General features: G+C 43.0%; 2 protein-coding genes across 3 annotated transcripts in view; one reads left to right on the top strand and one right to left on the bottom strand.

The window, feature by feature from the left end:
• The window catches only part of LOC126457814 (tRNA (uracil-5-)-methyltransferase homolog B-like), a 119444-nt gene extending 116245 nt beyond the window's left edge, over positions 1 to 3199 (bottom strand). The window contains exon 1 of one of the 2 annotated variants that reach the window (XM_050094432.1): positions 2813 to 3199. In XM_050094432.1, the coding sequence (XP_049950389.1) occupies positions 2813 to 2899 (87 nt within the window). In that variant the 5' untranslated portion in view covers positions 2900 to 3199. Of the gene's footprint in view, positions 1 to 2755 lie in introns of both variants that reach the window. The other variant, XM_050094433.1, reaches the window with a different exon arrangement.
• Positions 3200 to 3350: 151 nt separating this feature from the next.
• The window catches only part of LOC126457815 (endoplasmic reticulum junction formation protein lunapark-A), a 130546-nt gene continuing 111848 nt past the window's right edge, over positions 3351 to 22048 (top strand). The window contains exon 1 of the mRNA XM_050094434.1: positions 3351 to 3611. The gene's annotated coding sequence lies outside the window, so the exon portion shown is untranslated. The remainder of the gene's footprint in view (positions 3612 to 22048) is intronic.

Genomic DNA, 22048 nt, shown 5'->3' on the forward strand with positions numbered 1-22048 from the left:
GATGCACTATGGGCGTAACTTGGACAACCCATCAGGCGTTTAGGCCCAATTTGAGGAATAGTGGGTATGGTTACAACGCCAGTGCAATGCTGAGTGCCAAGGTCTTAGTGCACTTAGGACCAGTGGTACACCATGTAAGGTGTCCTTCCCCAAAAGGCTCATACTTCTGTAGAATTTTGAAAAATGGAGGTCAAACCCCAAGGGGGACCATCACATGGAAGGCCGAAATGGTTGAAACTCCTTTTAGTCGCCTCATACGACAGGCAGGAATACCTCGGGCCTATTCTTACCCCGGACCCGCAGGGGGAACCCGGCGTGATGGTATGGGGTGCTACTGGTTACACGTCTCAGTCACCTCTTGTTCGTATTGACGGCACTTTGAACAGTGGACGTTACATTTCACATGTGTTACGAGCCGTGGCTCTACCCTTCATTCAATCCCTCCAAAACCCTACATTTCAGCAGGAAAATGCACGACCGCATGTTGCAGGTCCTGTACGGGCCTTTCTGGATACAGAAAATGTTCGACTGCTGCCCTGGCCAGCACATTCTCCAGATCTCTCACCAATTGAAAACGCCTGGTCAATGGTGGCCGAGCAACTGGCTCATCACAATACGCCAGTCACTACTCTTGATGAACTGTGCTATCATGTTGAAGCTGCATGGGCTGCAATGCCCAGAGGTATCAAGGTCGTTATTATGGCCAGAGATGGTTGTTCTGGGTACTGATTTGTCAGGATCTATGCACCCAAATTGCGTGAAAATGTAATCAAATGTCAGTTCTAGTATAATATCTTTGTCCAATGAATACCCATTTATTATCTGCATTTCTTCTTGGTGTTGCAATTTTAACGGCCAGTGGTGTATCTGCACCGTGATCTCAAGTGGAATATACACATTAAAGCTCTTACAACCAAGCTATCATCAATCTGTTATATGCTACGGGTACTAAGCACAAGGTGTAATAGAGAAATAGAAATACAAGCATATGATGCACATTTCCAATTAGCCATCCGATATGGAATAATATTTTGGGGGAATGCACCCTGTAGTCAATCTGTTTTCAAAACCCAGAAACGAGCTATCAGAATCGTCCTCAACATAAAGAGGCAAGGTTCATGTCACTCTCTTTTTCCTACTCTAAAGATACTGAACCTTCAATGCCTATATATATTTGAAACAATAGTCTTTGTAAGAGAATATTTAAGAACCTCCAATGTCTATCAGCTGAACAGCTCTGTGCACAATTACACAACAAGAAATGGCAATAACATTCATATCTCATATGCCAGAACATCAGCCTACCAGCAGAGTGTCCTTCATTGAGGCACACAATTATATAACCACCTTCCTAACAACATCAAGTTGGTAAAACAAGATAGCTTGTTCAAAAAAAAGCTGAAGTCATTTCTGATGGACCACAGTTTCTACTCTGTAAATGAATACCTCTCAGAATGAAACAGAATTTTATAATGTTAAATTAATAAACAATTTATGGCAATTATTTGTTTATTAAAGTGTACTAGTTGTACATGTAATGCTGCATTAATGTAGATATTTGTAGTCCAGAGAGAACCCTGACTATCTGTTGGGAAAAGCTTTTATTACTCTGTTGGAAATACCACAAATCCCACGGGAGCTTTCACTTTTCAGTGACTTTTTCATTTTCGTAATTTCAGTAGTAGGCGAGGTTAGTACCTTCTAGCTGTAAGATACATTTCCCCTTTCTGTTTACTAGATATTTTTATCCCTTTAGTAAGCCATGGATTTTTAATACTTTGTTTAATTATAATTCACCGTTTTCTTAGGGGAAATTGTTTTCAAATATACTCATAAAGGTACCATGAAATAGGTTAAATTTTAAATTAGCATCAGGTTCCTTTTACACCTCATCCCTGTTAACTCTTGCAAGCTTTTCCTAAAATTTGCAGTTGTTTAACCATAAACGAATGCACTATTTTGGAGGACTGTTTTGTATTACTGTAGGGAGCTATGTTACATATTGTAACAAGTTGTGCATCATGACCAGAAAGACCATTCTTAACAGAAAAACTTATTGATTAAATTTATCTTTATCTACAAAAACATTATCTAGATTTTTAATGCTATTTTGTGTAATTTATCTTTATTTCTAAACTTTTAGTGTGTCTACTTACATGTGCTGAAAACTTATATCCAACTATGTTTACCTTTTCCATATCTGTGACCATATGATGTTCAGACAAGCGTCATACATCAATTCTACCCTCAGTTTTTAAATCTTCTAAACAAACAAGCTCACCTACTTTGTTTTTTAATTCCCTAATATTCTGATGAAATGTACTACCATTATTAACCATTGTATTTTGATGAGAGTCTTGTGATATTTTAACATCTCTAGCCCCTGCCTGTCTGAGCTCTTCATCAAGCTTAATTTCGTTCAATGTTGAATCACTGGACACTGATCTTAGCCTAAAAATGAGGTACTCCTGTATGTTTCAATGGCCCCTCCCGCTAAAAGTTTAGTATCTTCCCGGCCAATTTACCCTTTCCTTTCCTACTGAGATGCAGGCCACCGCCTTTTTTTCCCCAGCATGTCATCCTAATCTTCAAATTGGTTAGTATCGCAAAAAATTGGTACGTGACCATAACTCAAATTCAGCAAATTAAAAACATATGACATCATGCATATTCATCTTCAGAAGATTTGAGGTTTACTTCAGTATTTTAAAAAATGCTTTTATAATGGTTTCTTTCCCTGTAATCTGATGTATACCTTCACAACCACACATTAAATAAGTCGTTCAATGCTGAAATACCGATGTCAACGTACATGAAAACTTCGTTGCTGCAGTTTAAGGACAACTGCATTCAAACGAAAACAATCATTACAATAAACACTGAAGTAACTTCGCAACATGTTCGTCAACAAACAACTTGTTTATTTCACGTCTCCACTCTCCTGACAGTACTGTTTACATTCACAGACTATACGCAGACCGCAGTTTAGCCAATGTTTCTTTTCATAAGCAGGGCACTTGTCGAATCACGGAAATGTATTGAGTAAACATCAAATAAATAATTGAGAAAGGTCAAGAATAATGTTCCTCGTCCAAAATCGAGTTACGATTCTCCAGCTACTTAAACGCAACGTCCGTAAATAATTTAGAAGGTTCACAATCACGCAAAGGTTATGTCTGCTCACGAGCTGATAATCATATATAGAACGCAAGTCTGTCTGATCGATAGGAAACAAATGTTTTAATAATGTTTCCAGCAGTTCGACGAACAGAGAAATTGCGACAATGATAACTTCCTTTCATCGTAAAACAAATGAGCAGAAATGACGTTTTATATCTTCATTGATAGTTCTTTGCTATGATTGGACATAGGCATCTGTGCTGTAACGTCTGTTTTGTTTATAGCCGGTACCAGATGTGTGAGAACATTTAATGACGGCGAGGCTGTGGATCACTGGATTACTGGCTCATGCACCAGCGTTGTTTCGTCAGTGTTGTGTTCTTACATTCTGTATGTGGAAGCAGTAAATTTCCTTGAGGCTTTGGAACTACCCTCCTACTGCTTTCAAAGCAATTTTGGAGGTAAATTTGCTGACGTTAAGGAAGACTGAGGTAAGAACTAACCGACCTGCATTTGTGTAAAGCAGTGCTGCTCGTTTGAGACAGAATAGCCCTATAATTTATCCATTGTGGGAATATATTTTGAGGAATAAACTTGTTTACTCTTAGACATTAGCCCCGGAAAAATATATTTCTGTGATTACTTTATGAATTAGAAAAATGAGTAGGCCTGGTGCTGCTCTTTTCCAGCTTAGTGAGGAATACATTTCAAGCCAGTGTAGGTACGTTATTAGCGAAGTCTGGCGCTACATTCTTGACCAGTTGCTCCGCTGCAGAATGTACCTCGTATTTTTCACTGTTTCGTTTACATAGTACCAGTTTTCTGGAACTAGGAAAACTTAGTGTACCATTGGGAAGTAGAGGCATGCAAAACGTATATTACCTCCCTATGGTTACTTCTAACCGAACGGAATGAAAATTACAGAAATGGATTGCATAGTCACAACATACGTCATTCATTTTTTGGACTGTTACAGCAATGTGCCGACTGCGAGACTCTTGGTCTTGTTCCCGCGACTGTGTCTTTGGGACACAGGAGAAACTGCCAAGTGAATGCCGAAAGTGACAGTTGTCCGTAAATTTTGTTTACCGCAAACTACGCAAAAATCTTTATTAGGGTGAAAGTTCCCACAATTAATAGGCTTGTATTCCATTTTCAACTGTACGCTCCCTGATAAGTTTGGATAAGTCTATTCACAAGATCTACAGAGGTACGGCTGTAACACATTCATGCCAAGTAAAGCACTGTGGAGTGCAACCAGTTATTGGCGTTTCTGTTGGTGAGAAACTGCACATTGAGAACAAAATTTTTTAGCTTTAAACACATTAGAAGCACAGTTTTCATTTATTCATCCAGAGATCATCTGATAATAATGTAAGATTTTTCATAATCCAATGAAAATAAATAGCTCAAATATACACAAAGAATGTATATGGATGTTTTATGAGGATAGGTCAATAGAGGCATAAATGTATTACTATTGCAGTATGTGGTCACAGAAGTCAAACATAAGTTTGTTCATGCTGTCACCCCTTTCGCCCTTCCATACCCTGTGTGCAGGTGCACCTTGGTAATCTATGGTATTACATGATTAAAGCTTTGTCATTATCAGTTACTTTCCTGTTGCTGATGTGACCTAGTTCTAGTTATCCTGTCAATTCATGTGTCCTTTTGGTGAAGGTATGTTGTGTAGAGAAAGAAATCTAGTTTCAGAAACATAATCGTCAGTCATAAGCAAGTTTTAATGCTAAGTTATATGTACTGTTTTGCTGTATGAATCGGATCTTCAGTGGATTGACTAGTTTGTGTCTGTTTATCTCCTACGTGTGAATATTGTACCCGTTTCCTTTAATTTTTTGTTAGTAGGTAGATCCATCACGTCAATTTTTTTGCAGTTGCCCTCTGTGTATTTTGATGAAGCTGCATGCAGTCCAATATGACAATTGGCATTTCTTGAAATACCTCTTACTTTCAGCAAGAACATAGGTATAGGCAGCCATTTCATTGATACGTGTTTCCATTTGAACTTTTGTCATTTTACAAAGTATGCTGGTGCTGCAATATGAAAGAACACTGCATTGTAATTTTAACACAAGCTTATCTTTTTCACTTTCCTTTCACTACTCCGCTTAGTTCATGTAGATTTGCAGAATTACTCTGTACTTAGCTCTATTCTCTTTCAGAGTTCTGTGTATCTTATATGGTGTTTTATTGTACAAGGCGCCCTCTACTTGCAAATCAAATGTTTTAAAAAGATACATGGTTTATTGTTTCATTGCTAAAATAGAACTCGAATTGCTTTCAAAATAATAGTGGAGCCCTGCTGATGATCAGACAGTGTGTTCTAAATATTCTTGGCCGCTTTCCTGTGCGTCATTGTGATTAGCTAAAGACCCAATATTATGCTGATGACATCATTAACATTGCTGAGTTATGAGTATCGAGAAGTGACAATGACACTAACCACACAGTAACATAAGCAAAATAAAAACTGACCAAATAGAATTACCTATGCAGGAATGTGGGGTTTTGTCCAGGAATATTCATATTACTAATGCCTTCAAACTTATTAAAAACTTAAAAATATCAGACCACAGTGGAGGTTTTCATCTCGAGATATAAGTGTAATTATGGAATATGCAACTCTCACCCAAAACTGTCACCTTCCAAACCAACCCAGACCTTAGGTTGTGTTACCAAGAAAAAGTCCCAACAGAAATGTCACATGTCAAAACAGAACAGCAGTAAAGGACACAAACAGAAACACCGTAGGTGCCACCCATATAACGCAGTATGTCACACTTCAAAGAATAGTCTGATGGCTTGCATGGTTTCCTAGACATACTTTATTCTAGTAAGCCATTTAAAGTTAGTGATGATGTATTAGTGGCAACAATGAAATTATAAATCCTTGCCAGCATTTTTTGCATAAGCTGTTTGTTTAGTTGTCATAGACTTGGGGATTAAGATTAAGTGTTCTAACTGCACCCTTTTATTCCTCATTTAAATATAAAGGTTTTTCATTCACTTCAATCTTGTACAAATGCTGAAAGTAACTGTTGATGTTTGTGTCATTGTTCGTGATTTCTTTTTTGCTTGCTTTCCTCAATGTAGTGTCTTTGATTCTTCATTCACTGGCCAGCAGACTTATAGTTGGATCTTGTGAGTGATACCATATTCTGGTTTTCAGAGTATATCCAATCCAGCATGCTTTTTCACTTGTTCATTATGATAACAATTGTTGTACTCTAAGTGGGGTACCAGAAGGCCTGTTTTGATGTGAGATTTGGCCACCTAACAGCAATGATTGGAGGCCTTTGATGATAAAAATTTGCTGCTACCTCAGTAGTTGTTCAGTAACCTAAAGTGTTTCACACCCGTAGAGAAGTTTCACAACCATGTAGAAGTGTCCCCCTTCTTGACACCTGCCAGTTGTGGGCCGCCTCCTGGGACTCCTCTCCCCGGCATCTCCCAAGCCGGAGGCCTGCTGCCACAACTCTACTGCAGGACCCACAGTCCATGCATTCTGAGGCCACCCACTCTCACTGTTCTGGATCGTGCCGAAGCCTGCCGTCCTTGACCTACGAAAGTGAAGAAGAACAAGAACGAGGAGGACATAAAAGTCCCAGGACAAGGTATCTCCAGTGCCCCAAGAGGTGCCATCTCCCCACCTCGCAACCTGAATCTAGCTCCTTTCTTAAGGATGTCGGCCCTTCTTTGTTGGTGACAGATGGTGACTTGGCAACATAATTGGCCCCTACTACGCTTATTCATTGGAACTGTAATGGATAATACTGTCATGTATTAGAATTGCAATCCCTAATGTCCTTTTACTCAGTAGCTTATGTCATTCTCAAGGAATCTCATTTTACTGATGCTCACTCACCGACCCTTCGTGGGTTCCATACATTCTGTCGGAACTGGGGCAGCCCTTTGAGAGCTTCCGGTGGCATTTGCACATTGGTTCGCTTTGATGTTATTAGTACATTGATCCCCCTTCAGTACCACATTGGAAGTAGTTGCTGTCAGGGTCCACTTGGACTGTACGATAAGGTTGCAGTTTGCAATCTCTGTCTGCCTCATTACAGGCCACCTGCACCTGCTGCCCTAACTGTTCTCCTTCAGCAACTCCCCCCTCCCTCCTTCCTCCATGGGGGTTTTAATGTCCATCATCCTTTATGGGGCAGGGCTATTTCATCTAATCAGGGGCTCCTCATAGACGAATTTCTTGCGGACCGTGACATGAGCCTTCTTAATGATAGTCCCCCTACTCATTTTAGTGTCGCATATGACACTGTCTGTGCTATAGATCTTTCACTCACTTCCCATCCCCTCCCCTCCCCTCCCCTTCCCTTCTTCCTTCCTTACACTGGTTGCCACACATTGACCTCTGTGGTGGTGACCATTTCCCATTGATTCTCTCATCCCATCACCTGATGGCCAGGTTAGCCTACTGGGCATTCCATCATGCTGACTGGCCTCTATATACCTCCCAGATCATGTTTGCACCTTCATCAGATTGTAATTGATGAATTCATTCGTGATCTGTCCGATAAGATAATGCATGCTGTCGGCATTACTGTTCCCTGCTCAGAGGGTCTTGTTCACTGACGGTTAGTTTTGTGGTGGAGTGCAGCCATTGCCACCACCATCCATGATTGTTGTTGCACGTTGCTAAATCTTAAGTGACATCCGGCCTTCACCGATCTTATTACCTAGAAATGCTTTCATGCTACAGCCCATTACTTATCAAACAGAGCAAATGGGTGTGTTGGGAATGCTTTGTCTCCTCCTTAGGTCCTTCTGTCCCTTCGTCATGGGTGTGGGCTACACTCCGCACCATGCAAGGTTCTCAGTGGCAGTCTTACATTCCGGGCCTTGCCTTTCCAGTTGGCCCTTGTATGAATCCATCAGTTGTCGCGGAACACCTCCAGATCTATTTTGCAACAGCATTGGCATCAGACTGCTGTCCATCCGCCTTCCTCCTCTGGAAACAGTGAGCTCCTGGCCCAGATACCTTCCATAACCAATTGCTTAAACACCTGACTCCTCCAAAGTGGCAGTATCTCCTCAAGGTGTTTAACCGTATTTGGCTTCAAGGCATTTTCCTGTTTCAATGGAGAGGCAGTATTTTTGTTTCTGTCCTTACACCCAGGAATGATCCATTGTCCCTTGACAGCTACTATCCAATCAGTCTGACCAGTGTCACTTGAAAGTTATTTGAACCGATGGTGGTTTGTCAGCTCAGTTGGGTCCTCAACTCTTGGGACCATTTATCTCCTTATCAGTGCGATTTTGGGAGAAACAGTCTCCACAGTCTCCAATCAATCATCTGCTTTGATTTTAAACACAGATCAGCAGGACTTTTCTCAGTGCTGCCATCCTGCCACAGATTTTTTTTTTTTTAATTTTTTTTTCTTTTTCACTCGGCCACTGCTCGCCCGTAGGTAGGTTTACCAGTTGGCCTCTGTCTGCTTCTCTCTGCCACAGTTGCCAACTCCCTTCTTGTCCTCTTCCCCACATTCTCTTGTAACCCCTGCCCCCCTTTGTTAATTCCTCAGCCCCAGATTCGAATGGATCTCTTCGAGAATCTGAAAAGTATCCATCGCTCCCATGGTGTTCCATTGTTTGTTGTACCAGCTCTTACCAGTTTCAGGATGCTGTTGTTTCTTTACAGTGATGGCTCTAAATCTGCCAATCCTTTGGCATATGTCTTCATGTCTCCTGTTGACCCAAAACACTCTTCCTTGCCTACCACATGGGGGGTGTTTACTGCAGAATTAATGGCCATCTATCAGGCCTACTGCTTTATCAAATGGTCCTGAGTTTTGTATGTACAGACTCGATGAGTGGCTGTCAGCCTGTCGCTTGGTGTTTCTCCTTCCACCCCTAGGTCTCTGCCATCCATGATTTTCTTGCCGATCTTGGCACTGCTGCTTGTTGGGTTGGTTTCCTTTGGGGTCACAGCCTCTTGGGTAGCCTATGTAAAGAACTTGCCGATAATCTGTCTGGTAGGGAGGTGTGAGGGTGGCCTTCTGCACTCCATTCTCTGTGACCCTCACAGAGGTGTATTTGCAACTGTATTTCAAATCCGTTTGTACTCACTGTCTAATATATTTCATGCAATTAAGGAAATTCTCATCACGTGGAATTCTTCTCTCTGCCTCTCCTAGCAGAAATCTACCATCCTCTACCATCTTCGTATTGGCCGTACTAGGTTGACCCATGGTTTTTCACTCCACAATGAGCTGCCCATCCCCTCTTGCCCAATTTTGTACTTGCAGGGACCTCCTCATGGTGGTCTGTATTTTGCAGGACATTCCCGCCTTTTGACCCTTCTTACTGATTACACTCTTTGACCCTTTTCGTCCTGCTTACTACTAGATGGCCCACACTTGGTTACATCTGTCATCCGTTTTCTTCACAAAAGTAGTTCGTCTTCCCAGGTTTAAGTATCCAAATTTCCCTATTGAGTTGGAATCCCTTGATTAGCATTAGCCTTTGTTACGGAGGCTTTGGCCTTGTCTCCGCATTGGCCTGGTTCTCCCCCCTTTTTCCCTGCATTTTGTTTGGTGTTTTGTGATGTTTTATTTTACATTTTTATGTGTATGCTTGCCCTGGTGTTATCCTCGATGTGTCATGATCGTGGTGTGGAGATCGGGAAGGGTTGGTGGCGGTGCTGGTGCCCCAATGCGCTTAGTGTCCCTGAAGTGCCCCTGCTCTCGTCTTTCCCCCCTTTCTGTTCTTTACTCTCTCTGCTGTCCCAATGTTCCTCTTACATCTTTGTTTACCCATTTTCACTTCCCCTGTACTGGACTGTGCTATTTGTGTATTTCCTCCCTTAGTTTCTGCCACCTTAGATCCTGGGACCGATGACCTTGCTGTTTGGTCCCCTCCACTGACCAACCAACCCACAACCCACCCGCCCAACGACATTATTATGGGATTTGATGTAGCTGATTGTATTCCCAAATCCCTCATAGAAATATCATTTTGTCCAGGAGAAGCCATTTACCAGAGTTTATGGTCGATGATTTTATTGTTGTCATTCTGTTGACAAATCTTAGTAACTCTGAAGGCATTTCATCAGTATTAGCTTTCTTTTGTGAGACTCAGGTATTTAGTTGACCTTTGTGTCATACTGCTGACTTTCACCCTCAGCCCACTCCTAAAGATTAAGTGGTGAAGGAACTGATTTTATATTCAGGAGCAGCAAAGTTCAAATCTCCATATAGACATTCGGATCCACATTTAAATCGCTTACTTAAATTATGTAAGAAAAATTCTTGGGTGGTTTCTTTGAAGAGAACATAGATTTTCTTCCCCCATCCTTGTGAATTGAAGCTTCGGGTCCATCTTTAATGTCCCCATCATTGATGGGACATTAAACTCTAATGTTCCCCCTCCTCTCCCTCCCTCTCCTCTCCCTTTTATCCTCAAGTGAAAGTGCTTTCTCTTCCAATGAGATGTAGCAGAGCAGTTCTCCAACATACAGATTTTCAGTGAACTTCCCCATGATAATCACATTTCTTTTAAATTAAGTGATACTTGTCTGCACTTCTGATTCTAACACCTTTTTGTTCTCATCAGTTTAAACAGATTCTGTAAAATGAATGAAAGGGATTCAATAATGAAGCTGTAGTCATATTAAATGATATAGGTGAAATCTCGTCAGAAAATTTTCGTTTGTCATGAAACATTAATTTTTATTCTCATTTCCACAAAACCGTAATTCATTGTCCTGTTGTCAACAGCAGTGTCACAGTGAATACTCCAGTTCCCACCAGTTCACCAAAGGTAAGCACCATCAGACATAGTGGTCAGTACGTGGATGGGTGACGGTCCAGCCATGCCACCTGTAGTTGTCAGGTTTCCCTGTGCCTTTGTGACAGAGGAGACAGGAGTGTGATGGTGTGAAGTGTCTGATCACCAGTCTTTGTACCAGTGCTGTGGATTCAATTCAAAAGACTCTCATAGTGTCTCATGAAGTGAGGTCATGTGACACTGTCAGTGATCTGCCCATTAGATGGGAATGTTGAACTTGGTTGCCTCCTCTGCGATATTCAAGAGGAGTAGACTGTGCTGGCACAGGGTTTCACTCTCTCCCCTTTCTCATCATCCAGCATATATGTGACATCACACTAATACACACAATTACAGTCAGGTACACTTCTACATATTCATCAATACTCCATAAGCCACCTGATGGTGTGTGGTGGAGGGTACTTCTAGTACCACTAACTGGTCACCCCCTTCCCTGTTCCACTCACAAATGGCACATTGCAAGAGCAATTGCCTGCAAACCTCTGTATTAGCTCTAATTTCTCGAATTTTCTTTTTGCAGACAATTAGAGAGGGGAGGGAGGGAATAACATTTCAACAACATACAGAGTTCTCACTTCATGAAGGAAAGGTGTTCACAGGTGCAAAAGATAGAAAATACCTTCCTAATTCAGGTGGCTGAAGCCGCCATTTAGGATCCCACAGCCAATCATGCCATTGGGTTTTACATTATGTGGTCTATTCAAAAAATTCTTGAACATTCATAATTTCACGCCAATGGTATGTTGCTATGAAATATGATTGGTATCTCCGCATAACCCTGTGTTTATTGTGTAACTGCTGGAACTTCACTGTTGTATGCCAGTTCTTGTTCATTGATGTATTGAGTAGAACGTTGGGTTGCACGGTTTGCAAATTTCAAGATGGCAGAGTTAGAAGAGCAATGCGTTTACATGAAATTTTGCCTGAAACTCAAGAAATCAAGACACATCAAATGATGCTCGGAAGCCTACAGTGATGAGTGCTTAAGCCATACTCGGTTCACACGGTTTACAAATGACCGAACGGAAGTTAAAGGTGACCCTCATTCAGGTCACTCTTGGACACCTCACCAACAACGCTCATGTCAGGGACGTCAATGAAATTGTGCTTGCCAATTAAAGACTGACTGTCTGAGAGATTGCAGAAGATTACAACATTTCAGTTGGATTGTGTCATGAAATACTGACACGACATCATGGAATGCATCATGTTGTTGCCAAGTTCTTCCCACAGCTCATGAGTCAAGACCAGAAAGACCTTCGCCTCACAATCGATGAAGAGCTTTTGGACCATTTAAATGAGAACGGGATGTTCCTTAAGAGAATCATAACTGGTGATGAGACGTTAGTCTGAGGTTATGATGCTGAGACCACGGATCAATCTTCACGGTGTATCAGGAAAGATAAAAAAAAGATCTCAAAGATTTTTTAAAAAAAAGCTTGTAAGGTCAGGTCAATGTCAAAACCATGCTAAACATTTTCTTTGACTTTGAAAGATTAGTTCATCAGGAATTCATGCCATAGGGACAAACTGTTAATTGATGGTACTGTTGGAATGTTTTGCATGCCTGTGAGAAAATTTGAGAAGGAAATGGCCTAAAATGTGGTGAGACAATTCATTACGCTTTGCATCATGATAATGCAGCCGCACATTCATCCCTGTTGGTGCATGACTATTGTACAAAAAACCAAAATCACTGCCTCATCCTCCATACTTGCCAGACCTGACCCCCTGCAAACTTTTTTTTTTGCAAAGTTGAAAACCTCGTTGAAAGCACAAAGGCGTGTAATGTTAGATGAGATAAAAGACAATTCGCAGACTGCACTTGACACTATCCCACTATCCAGCAAGAGGCATACCAAGACTGTATCTGGAAGTGGAAATGATGTTGGGAGTTGTGTATCAGTTGTGGAAGAGAATATTTCGAAGGAGATCATGCACAATCAGTAAAAGGTAAGTGTAGAAAAATTTTGTGGACAAAATTCCAGAATTTTTTGAACAGACTTTGTTCTTTACTGTCCAGTATACACCACCATTTCTTCCTTCAGTTTCAACATGATTGCCTTCTGCTTTGAATTTCCATAAGTTGGTATCTCTTTGTGTAGCATCTGGTTTCAAAAGCTTATTGTGACCATGATACAGCCAACGTCTGCTGGTCTTTACCAAGAATATCTCTGATGACTTTTGGAGACTCCTACAGTTTGTCATTTCTCATTACTTTGCACCAGCTTACACTTTTCTTCTTCGTTGAATACGCCTTTGTCAGTCCTCTCGTGCCACATTTGAGTCAGTGAATTCCAGATTTGTATCACGTCCTCTTATTTACGGGTTCCTAAATGTCCTCATGTTTTTCTTTAATATTTCATATTTATTGGATTGCCCTATGGAGTGGAAATATACTCAACAGTAGGTTTCAGTGCTTTCATTTTTGCTTAACATTGAGTAAAATAGGTCAGCAGTCAAAACAACTTATATTTGGGAGGCGCTAGAATCAAATTTCCAGCCAACGAATTTGATTTTTTACTAACAAAATCTTTTTTATCTACACCGCGAAGATTCCTTCAAACAAATAGTCTTTTTCCTTGTCTTTGTATAGTTGAGCAAAGTGTCTAGTGGCTTATATATCAGTGAGTTAATAAACAAGAGCCTTCCTTTCTTCCTTAATTTTGCTTGCAAAATAATAGCACTGTCCATATATTAATTTGTGCTTGTAGTGATAATGGAGTGGTTTCTTTTGGCAGGGTGTAGCCATCCATTATTGGTAGTTTTTAGACTTTCTGCATTCAGGTTGAGTTTCACTTCTTAGTAACAAGAATTCTCTGAACCTCTGTCTGCTCCTCAACCCTCTATTTGGGTCAGAATAAGGGAAATCTGAACTTTGGAATTCTCTGTTTGTGTAAACTTCTGGAGTGTCTTTGCAGTGGTTGCTAGTGTACCTCGGACCTTCAAATTAGTTCAGTACTTACTGAACTTAAACCTTAGATGATAGCATAGAATACAAGTTTTAATAGCATCTCCATGGACTGTTCTGTAGACAGAGAATTCTGTGAATGATTCCCAAGGTGTGCATGGCAGTAGACACGAGAAAGGATAAATGTAGTCAATTATTGAAGAATCTTAGCAGACATAATTCTCCTGAGTACGAAGGAGGAGGAACATGTCAACTGAAAAATCCGGAAGTAAAATAAAGTATGGGCACACCACGTTGCAATATCAATAATATAAGGAAGAGGTAGATAGCTGTTCACTGTCAAGATGACATGTTGTTGATTTGTAGACAGGCACAATGAAAAGACACTTACCAATTAGCTTTCAGCCAAAATCAGCCCCCCCCCCCCTCTCTCTCTCTCTCTCTCTCTCTCTCTCTCTCTCTTGTTCAGTCCATTCTGTGCTGTAGAAAAGGACCAATCTGCTATTGCAGTAGAGTCTGAAGAACACAGCCATCTTTGAGTCCAAATGCATCACTAGATGCGGTAGAAGTAAGGGGGGGGGGGGGGAGTGTGAAATCTCAAAGTCAAAAAGGTGACCTCTCCAGCATATTGGAATCTTCCCAACTCGGTATATAGGGTATAACGTAGCTTGTCATGCAAACATAGAGCTACGAATTCATCAGTGCAGCTGGTATGGCTGCACAATGAAGTGACAAACTAGAGTGACAAGTATTAATTCGCTTCAATTCTACGCTGTGTAATCAATTCTACTCGCCAATTTCAGGGTGGTTTTGGAAAATTTGTCGCGTTCGTTTAGTCGTGTAAAGGACTTAAGCTACATTTCACATAACCAAATAAAAAAATATGGTTTTCGAAACACATTTTGTTTAGTTTTAGTTATTACAGTAAACATTAAAAAAATAGCGTGAGTGTGATGAAATAAATCAGTTAACGTGATCTGATGCGTTTTGTAAGCAAATAAAGAGTTGTAGATGACATCAAATCTAATAAACCGTTTTTCGGAGTTAACAGCTTATTCTTCCGCGTCTAGGAATACTAATCTTGGTTATGGACCAGAATTTTCATAATCGTCGTTTTTCTGTAGTAGGTTTTTAATTTTCGTTTCGCATTATATTACGAAGCTGTAAATATTTTTTTTAATATTTTATATTTATTTCATAACTAATTGGACATCCTTGATTTAATCATATGAGAATGAAATTTTAGATCAGTTAATAATATTTAAAATATAGAAAGATCCACTTGGCATACGTATTTGAGTACGCGTACTGTTTCGATATCAAAGTTATCTACCTTCATAATACTAATAGGGCAGTTATCAGTGATTTGAAGTACGGTACAATAAATTTTGTATACTTAGTCAAAATTTAGCTTCTGGGCAGTGACACGGTTGGAAATATTGGAATTCATCAGATCCATTACATAAGCCCCCTGCGGGCTCGGGTGTTAGAGTAGGCCCGAGGTATTCCTGCCTGTTGTAAGAGACGACTAAAAGGAGTCTCACACCTTTCGGCATTAATGTGATGGTCCCCTGTAGGGTTTGATTTCCATTTTTCAAAATTTTCGCGAAGAGCGAGCCAATTGTGGAAGGGCACCTTACATGGTGCATCATGTCCATCGTATATTGAGATCTTTAGCTCACTTTCTCATCGTGGCATTGCAGTTCCACTCATTCTCGATCTCTTGAGCGAGGACACTTTCCTGGGTGCGTTTTCCTCCACCCACTATGCAGTGTCGTTTTCTGTGTCGACGAGGAGCATTGAATTCTTTGCATCTCATATCCAGCACGGCAGCCAGTCCATTGTGGTGGGGCCCCCATGTACCCTGTTGGTTGTAGCCCCCTGACTACAAAGGGAGCGGTCTGCTGATGCCTGCACTGTTAACTCCCCATGTATGCCAAGGAGTAGATGCCCGGCACCCTGGGGCATCTGGACTCCCAGCAATGGCCATCCTGCCATGTGGCCTTTGTTGCAGCTGGGTGGCACCTGTGGGGAGGGCGCCTGGTCGGAGTGGGTGGCATCAGGGCAGATGACGCGCGATGAAGTGTATGACGTCATCCCTTTCTGGTGATCAAACGCAAGCAGTCTCTAAGTGTTCCAAGTCTCAATACAGTGCAAGGAAGTATGATCCTAAATCGTTCCCCACCCTGGCCACACCATGGGAGGAACGCCAGGCTAAGGATGGCAGCGAACCTTATTCACCCCAGTACCACATATGTACAAGAGCTGATGGGGATTCCATTGCCTCGATGAAGCCTCAAGCTTTTTCTACAGCATTTAGAGGACAACTTTGGGGAGGTGGAAGGCTTGTCCAAAATGCGGTCAGGATCAGTCTTGATAAAAACGGCATTCTCTGCCCAGTCGGTGTAAACAACGTCAAAGCCCTGGAAAACGTAAAGAATCGAGGGGAAGTGACAGTGGAGAGTGGCGAGTTTAGCTGAGTCCTTACGGCCATGCAAAAGGTCCACACGAAGCTTCGGACAAGGTGTACACCATGGAGGTGTACGTGAATGGACCTCAAGTAGAGGTGGTAAAGGGAAGGACTCCACTTTGGAAAAAAGGGATCGCACACGAACTGCAATCGTGAGCTCTGGCCTGGGCCGCTGATGCGGGAGATGAAGTGCCGCAGGTGGGAAAAGCAGACAGTAATTCGGATGCTCAGTAGAACTAAGAATGTGTGCAACATAACTGGCGAGAAGTTGCGCACGTTGGATCCGCAATGGAGGGCCTCCGGCCTTCACCACAACGCTGGTCACTGGACTCGTTCTAAAGAGCTGCTGCTAGCCCGTTGATGGTCACTAAAAATAGATATACACTCAATACGGAACCCTGCGGAACGCCATTCTCCTGATTACGGGGGGAATGTGGGAGGCACCAGCTTGGACATGGAAAGTACAGAGCGACAGGAAGTTTTGGATAAAAATTGGGAGTGGGCCCGGAGACCCCACTCATACAATGTGGCAAGGATATGATGATGTTGCCAGGTCATGTCGTATGCTTTACGTAAGTAGAAAAAGACAGCAACCAGATAGTATATGGGAAAGACTGTTCGTATGGCAGGCTCAAGGGACACAAGATTATCTTTTTTGTGGGGTTTTAGGGCGCAAAACATCTAAGGTCATAAGTGCCCAGTATAGAACCACGGAATGTTCGCTCCGCGTGAGTAAAAAACCGTTTCGGGGTCTAATCCAGAAAGGAAGAAAAAGTGGTAGAGTGATCCTGGCGTAAGGCCCCTGACATGGAGCCAGCCGTCGACAGACTATACGTTCCAGCAGCTTACAAAGAACGTTGGTGACGCTGATGGACCGATAGCTATCCACATCAAGCGAATTTTTACTGGGTTTTAGCACCAGAATTATGATACTCTCCCGCCATTGCGATGGAAAGATGCCATCGCACCAGATCTGATTGAAGACGACGAGAGATGTGTAATCATCTGACTGTGGATCCAATCCCACCCAGGAGCTGTGTCGGGGCAATGTGCAAGGGTGCTGAGGAGCTCCCACTCTGTAAATGGGGCGTTATAGGGTTCACTGTGGTGTATAGTGAACGAGAGGACTTTCCTTTCCATACGCCGTTTGAGGGTGCGAAAGGCTGGGGGGTAGTTCTCCGACGCAGAAGCTCGAGCACAGTGCTCAGGAAAGTGCTCGGCAATCGCATTTGCGTCGGTAGAGAGCACGCCACTGATGTTAATGCCAGGGACACCTTTTAACATTTTTTAAATGTTAAGGATAATAAGTTACCGTCTCTTCATCTAAGAATAGATGATGAATGCAGCTAGCCGCTAACTTTGTGTAATGTCTTGTCTGTATAGACGTGTATCTGTTGCCTTTAAGATCCCTTCACCTTCACACAAATCTATACAGTAAAGTAAGGGCCTCCCATTTCTTGGCTGATCCGTGATAAGACAGGCGAAAAGTTAGACTAATGGAGGATTATTAGTATTATCTCTATTTTCATTCGCTCTCTCTCTTTCTCTCCTTTATCTATGTACAGTTTTTAATACAATATTTCATTACGTGAAATCAGCCAAATAGGATCTTTGGTGGAATCCTTCGTCTTGGTAATCAGCGGCTGGTTTGCTGTAAGAGATCTTTACATTTATTATTACTGTTAAACACTGCATTCAGTCGGGAGAATCAATCGTGTGGACAATTTGTTCCTTTTACGAAAGATTGAGAATTCCAGATGTGTACGAAGCCTTTTTGGACGATTTAACACACTCAGTGATTGCAGGCTCTCTTCACACAGCTGAAACTGCCCCACTAATTACAGGGCCAACGTGATCATCAAATAATTCAGAAAAACTCATTCGTTCATTCACTCCAGAACAAAAAAGTCACAAACCTTATTTATGAAGGAAATTGTGTATTAAATCCATCTCCATTACATATCCAGATCTCCGGTGATTCCACGTCTTAATTATTTTCCGTTTACAGTCTCTTTCTCTTTAAACAAACCGCTAGCGGCACAAATGTTAATTGGCTCGCTTTAGCGAGAAGAAAAGCAGAATATGTATCTCTCAGAAACACGTCAATCCCTCAACAGATACTCCAGAAGCTGTCCTAGTTACCACTTTAACAACCATGGAGAATGCACATATGCATCTCTGTTATTTCAAAGAATAAACGCACTAGAAAATACTTTGGCGTCGTCGAGCTGTCGCCGCATATGTTACGAGAAAATCAGATCAGATACTTTTCCAAAGTGAATGACTGTGGATGGTTTGATTGACAATGATTAATTGGTGCGTGGTAGAGGGTATTTTCTGTGGGGACATTACAACCTGTTGGCCTCTAGTACCCAAAAAGACGCCTAATCTTCGTCCAGACTTGGGAAGGTGACGTATGACACCCAATGGTCGACACGTACATCTCCCAACACTCCTGCTTCCGTCGTTGTATAAACAGACGAACGCGGGCAAGGACCCACTTAAAGGCTATTAGATACTCTAGGGAAGGGTGCCACTTACGTCGCTGTAGAGCTCGCCGATGCTCTTTAATTGCCTCAGCGACTTCCAGCGACCACCAAGGGACTGTCTTTCGCCTGGGGCACCCTAGAGAACGAGGATCGCGTTTTCCTTCGCACAAATTATTATTATTGTGACCTGATCAATCACAACATCGATGTCACCATGTGGGGCAGCTTCAACGGTGACAGCAGAGGTGAAGGCCACCCAGTCTGCCTAGTTTAAAGCCCATCTGCATAGGCGTCCATGGGCATGACACCAGGGGAGTGACAGGAAGATGGGGAAGAGGTCACTACCACACAGGTCGTCATGTGCTATCCAGTGGATAGATGGGAGGAGTCGTGGGCTGCAAATTGATAAATCAATGGCTGAGTAACTACCGTGAGCCACACTGAAATGTGTGGGAGCCCCAGTAGTTAAAGAGGCAGAGGCAGAGGTCGAGTTAGGACAGTAAATTTTCGACATCTCGGCCACGTCCTGAAAACATGGTGCTACCCCAAAACGGGTTATGGATGGGCGTTACAATCTCCCAAAAGTAGGAAAGGTTTACGGAGTTGATCAATTGATGCAGCCAATACATTCAGAGGGGTACTGCACCATCTGGAAGGAGGTATACGTTGCAGTCAGTTATTTCCTGCGTCGTCCATATCCTGAGTCATAGCTTCAAGAGGAGGTTGAAGGGACACAGGTTCACTACATACCGAGTTCAGAACATAAATTCAAACTCTCCCGGACACACTGTTATATTCGCTGTGGATCTTGTAATATAACCTGTAGCCGCGAAGGGCAGTGGTCCGCTTTGCTGGGAACCAGGTTTCCTGAAGCGCAATGCAGAAAGCAGGTGTAAAGCTTAACAGTTGCCGTAGCTCAGCCAGTTGGTGGGAAAAACTGCCGAAATTCGACTGGAGGATGACCTGATCGTGAGACTGGGAAGGCATGAAACAATGAGGTAGTCTACGCCTCAGAAACAACTGCTGCCACCGACTTATTTGCTGAACAGACTATATCCATTGTGTGTGAGGGTCTGGCGAGATCTATGTCCCCAGCAGACGGCAGAATCTACCCGTCATCCTCAAATGCGGAGCTTGTAGGCAGCGGTGGTGTGGGTGCCACTGCAATTCCTTTGGTCTTGGAGTCTTCTTTCTGGATTTCTCTCGCTGATCCTTGGGTTTCTCTGGCTGGGAGGGCTTCACTGATTCAGTCTCCGGGACTGAGGATCAGTGTGAAGCCCTACGACCAGCTGCTTTTGGGCACTTCAGCCACTGGCAGGTGTCATCTTTCCCACTAGCAGAAACTTGGGGAGGTAGTGACCCAAGGGATCCCTTCCTAGCGTGAGTAGCCGAAGAAGACTTGCGCTTCTCCAGCTCAAAAGTGGGGACTGGTGTCCCCGATGGTTTGGGGGAAAGTGTTCCCAAGGTAGGTGGTGCGGGAGCAACAGGGAGGGAAGTGCCCCCCTCCATCAAATGGGCAGATGTAGTCTTCCAGCTCTGAGAGCCGACTGGAACTCATGGGACTGATGGGGCTACAACTGTTCTCGTAGCGGCAGTGTAAGAGGTGGTCATAGCCACAGGATGTAGGTGCTCAAGTTTCCTCTTGGCCTCAGTGTAGGTCAGTCGGTTCAGGGTCTTGTATTGCACGATTTTCCTTTCTCATTGTAAAATCTTGCAGTCTGGTGAGCAAGGGGAATGATGCTCTCCGCAGTTGACACAGATGGGAGGTGGGGCACATCGATTATTGAGATGGGATAAACGTCCACAATCTCGACATGTGATGCTGGAAGTATAGCGGGAAGACATACGGACGAACTTCCATCACTTAAAGCACCGCATCGGGGGAGGGATATATGGCTTGACATCACAGCGGTAGACCATCACCTTGACCTTCTTGGGTAATGTGTCACCCTCGAAGCCCAAGATGCCAGCACTGGTGGCAGTCTGATTATCCCCCAGACCCCGGTGGATGCCCCGGATGAAATGAACACCTCGTCACTCTGAGTTTGCGCGTAGCTCGTCGTCAGACTGATAAAGAAGGTCCCTGTGGAATATGATACCCTGGACCATATTTAAGCTCTTATGAGGCGTGATGGTAACGGAAAAATCCCCCCGCTTTTCACATCGATGGCTGATGGTAACGTTGGCTTCACCTATGTCCACAGAGGCCACATTAAACAGCATTCCTTGCCCGTTGGCTACACTGTATTCACTGCAGAGCTTGTGACCATATCTCGTGCACTACAGTAAATCTGTTCCTGTTCTGGTGGGTAGTTTTTTCTCTGTTCTGACTCCCTGAGTAGCTTACAAGCTATCGACCAGTGCTACTCTCGTCATCCTTTGGTTACGAACATCCAGGAGTCCATCTCTGCCATGGAATAGTCCAGTCAATCAGTGGTGTTTGTGTGGACCCCAGGACACGTCGGAATCCCAGGCAACGAACTTGCCGACAGGCTGGCCAAATAGGCTAAGCGGAAACCACTCCTGGAGGTGGGAATCTCTGAAACTGACCTGCGTTCTGCCTTACGCTGCAAGGTTTTTCGGCTTTGGGAGGCGAAGTGGCATAACAGTATGCACAACAATCTGCGTGTCAATTAGGAGACTGCGAATGTGTGAAAGTCTTCCCTGCGGGCCCCTTGCAGGGAATCAGTTGTCCTTTGTCAGCTCTGCATTGGCCATACATGGCTCACACATGGTTACATCCTTCATCGCGAGGACCCACCTCAATGTCGCTGCGGCTCCCAACTGACAGTCGTTCGCCTCTTGCTGGACTGCCCACTTTTAGCCGCTCTGCGGCGGACTTTTAACTTTCCCAGCACCCTATCTGCGGTGTTGGGTGAGTGTGAGTTTTATTATTTGATCTGAGTTTTAGCGCATGTCCTATGTCCCTTTGTGTCCTCCACTCTAGGGCTTGTAGGGTGGGGGTTTTAATGTGTTGCAGAGTAGCTGGCTTCTCCTTTTTTATTCTCATGGTCAGCCAGCCATGGTAATCTCCTTTCTTGTTTTTAGTCTCTTCGCCCCGTTTCTTGCGTCTCTGTGCTTTTCTTGTCCTGTTTTGTCCATTGTAGTGTTTGTTGTCCTTCTGTCGTTCTTCTGGTTCTTCCTTTCTCCTGTTATTATGCCGTACTTCTACTTTGTTTTCTTCTTTCCCTTTGGTATTTTTTCTACTGGGAACAAGGGACCGGTGACCTCGCA

This window comes from Schistocerca serialis, chromosome 2 (genome assembly GCF_023864345.2).
Source record: "Schistocerca serialis cubense isolate TAMUIC-IGC-003099 chromosome 2, iqSchSeri2.2, whole genome shotgun sequence".
NCBI lineage: Eukaryota > Metazoa > Arthropoda > Insecta > Orthoptera > Acrididae > Schistocerca > Schistocerca serialis.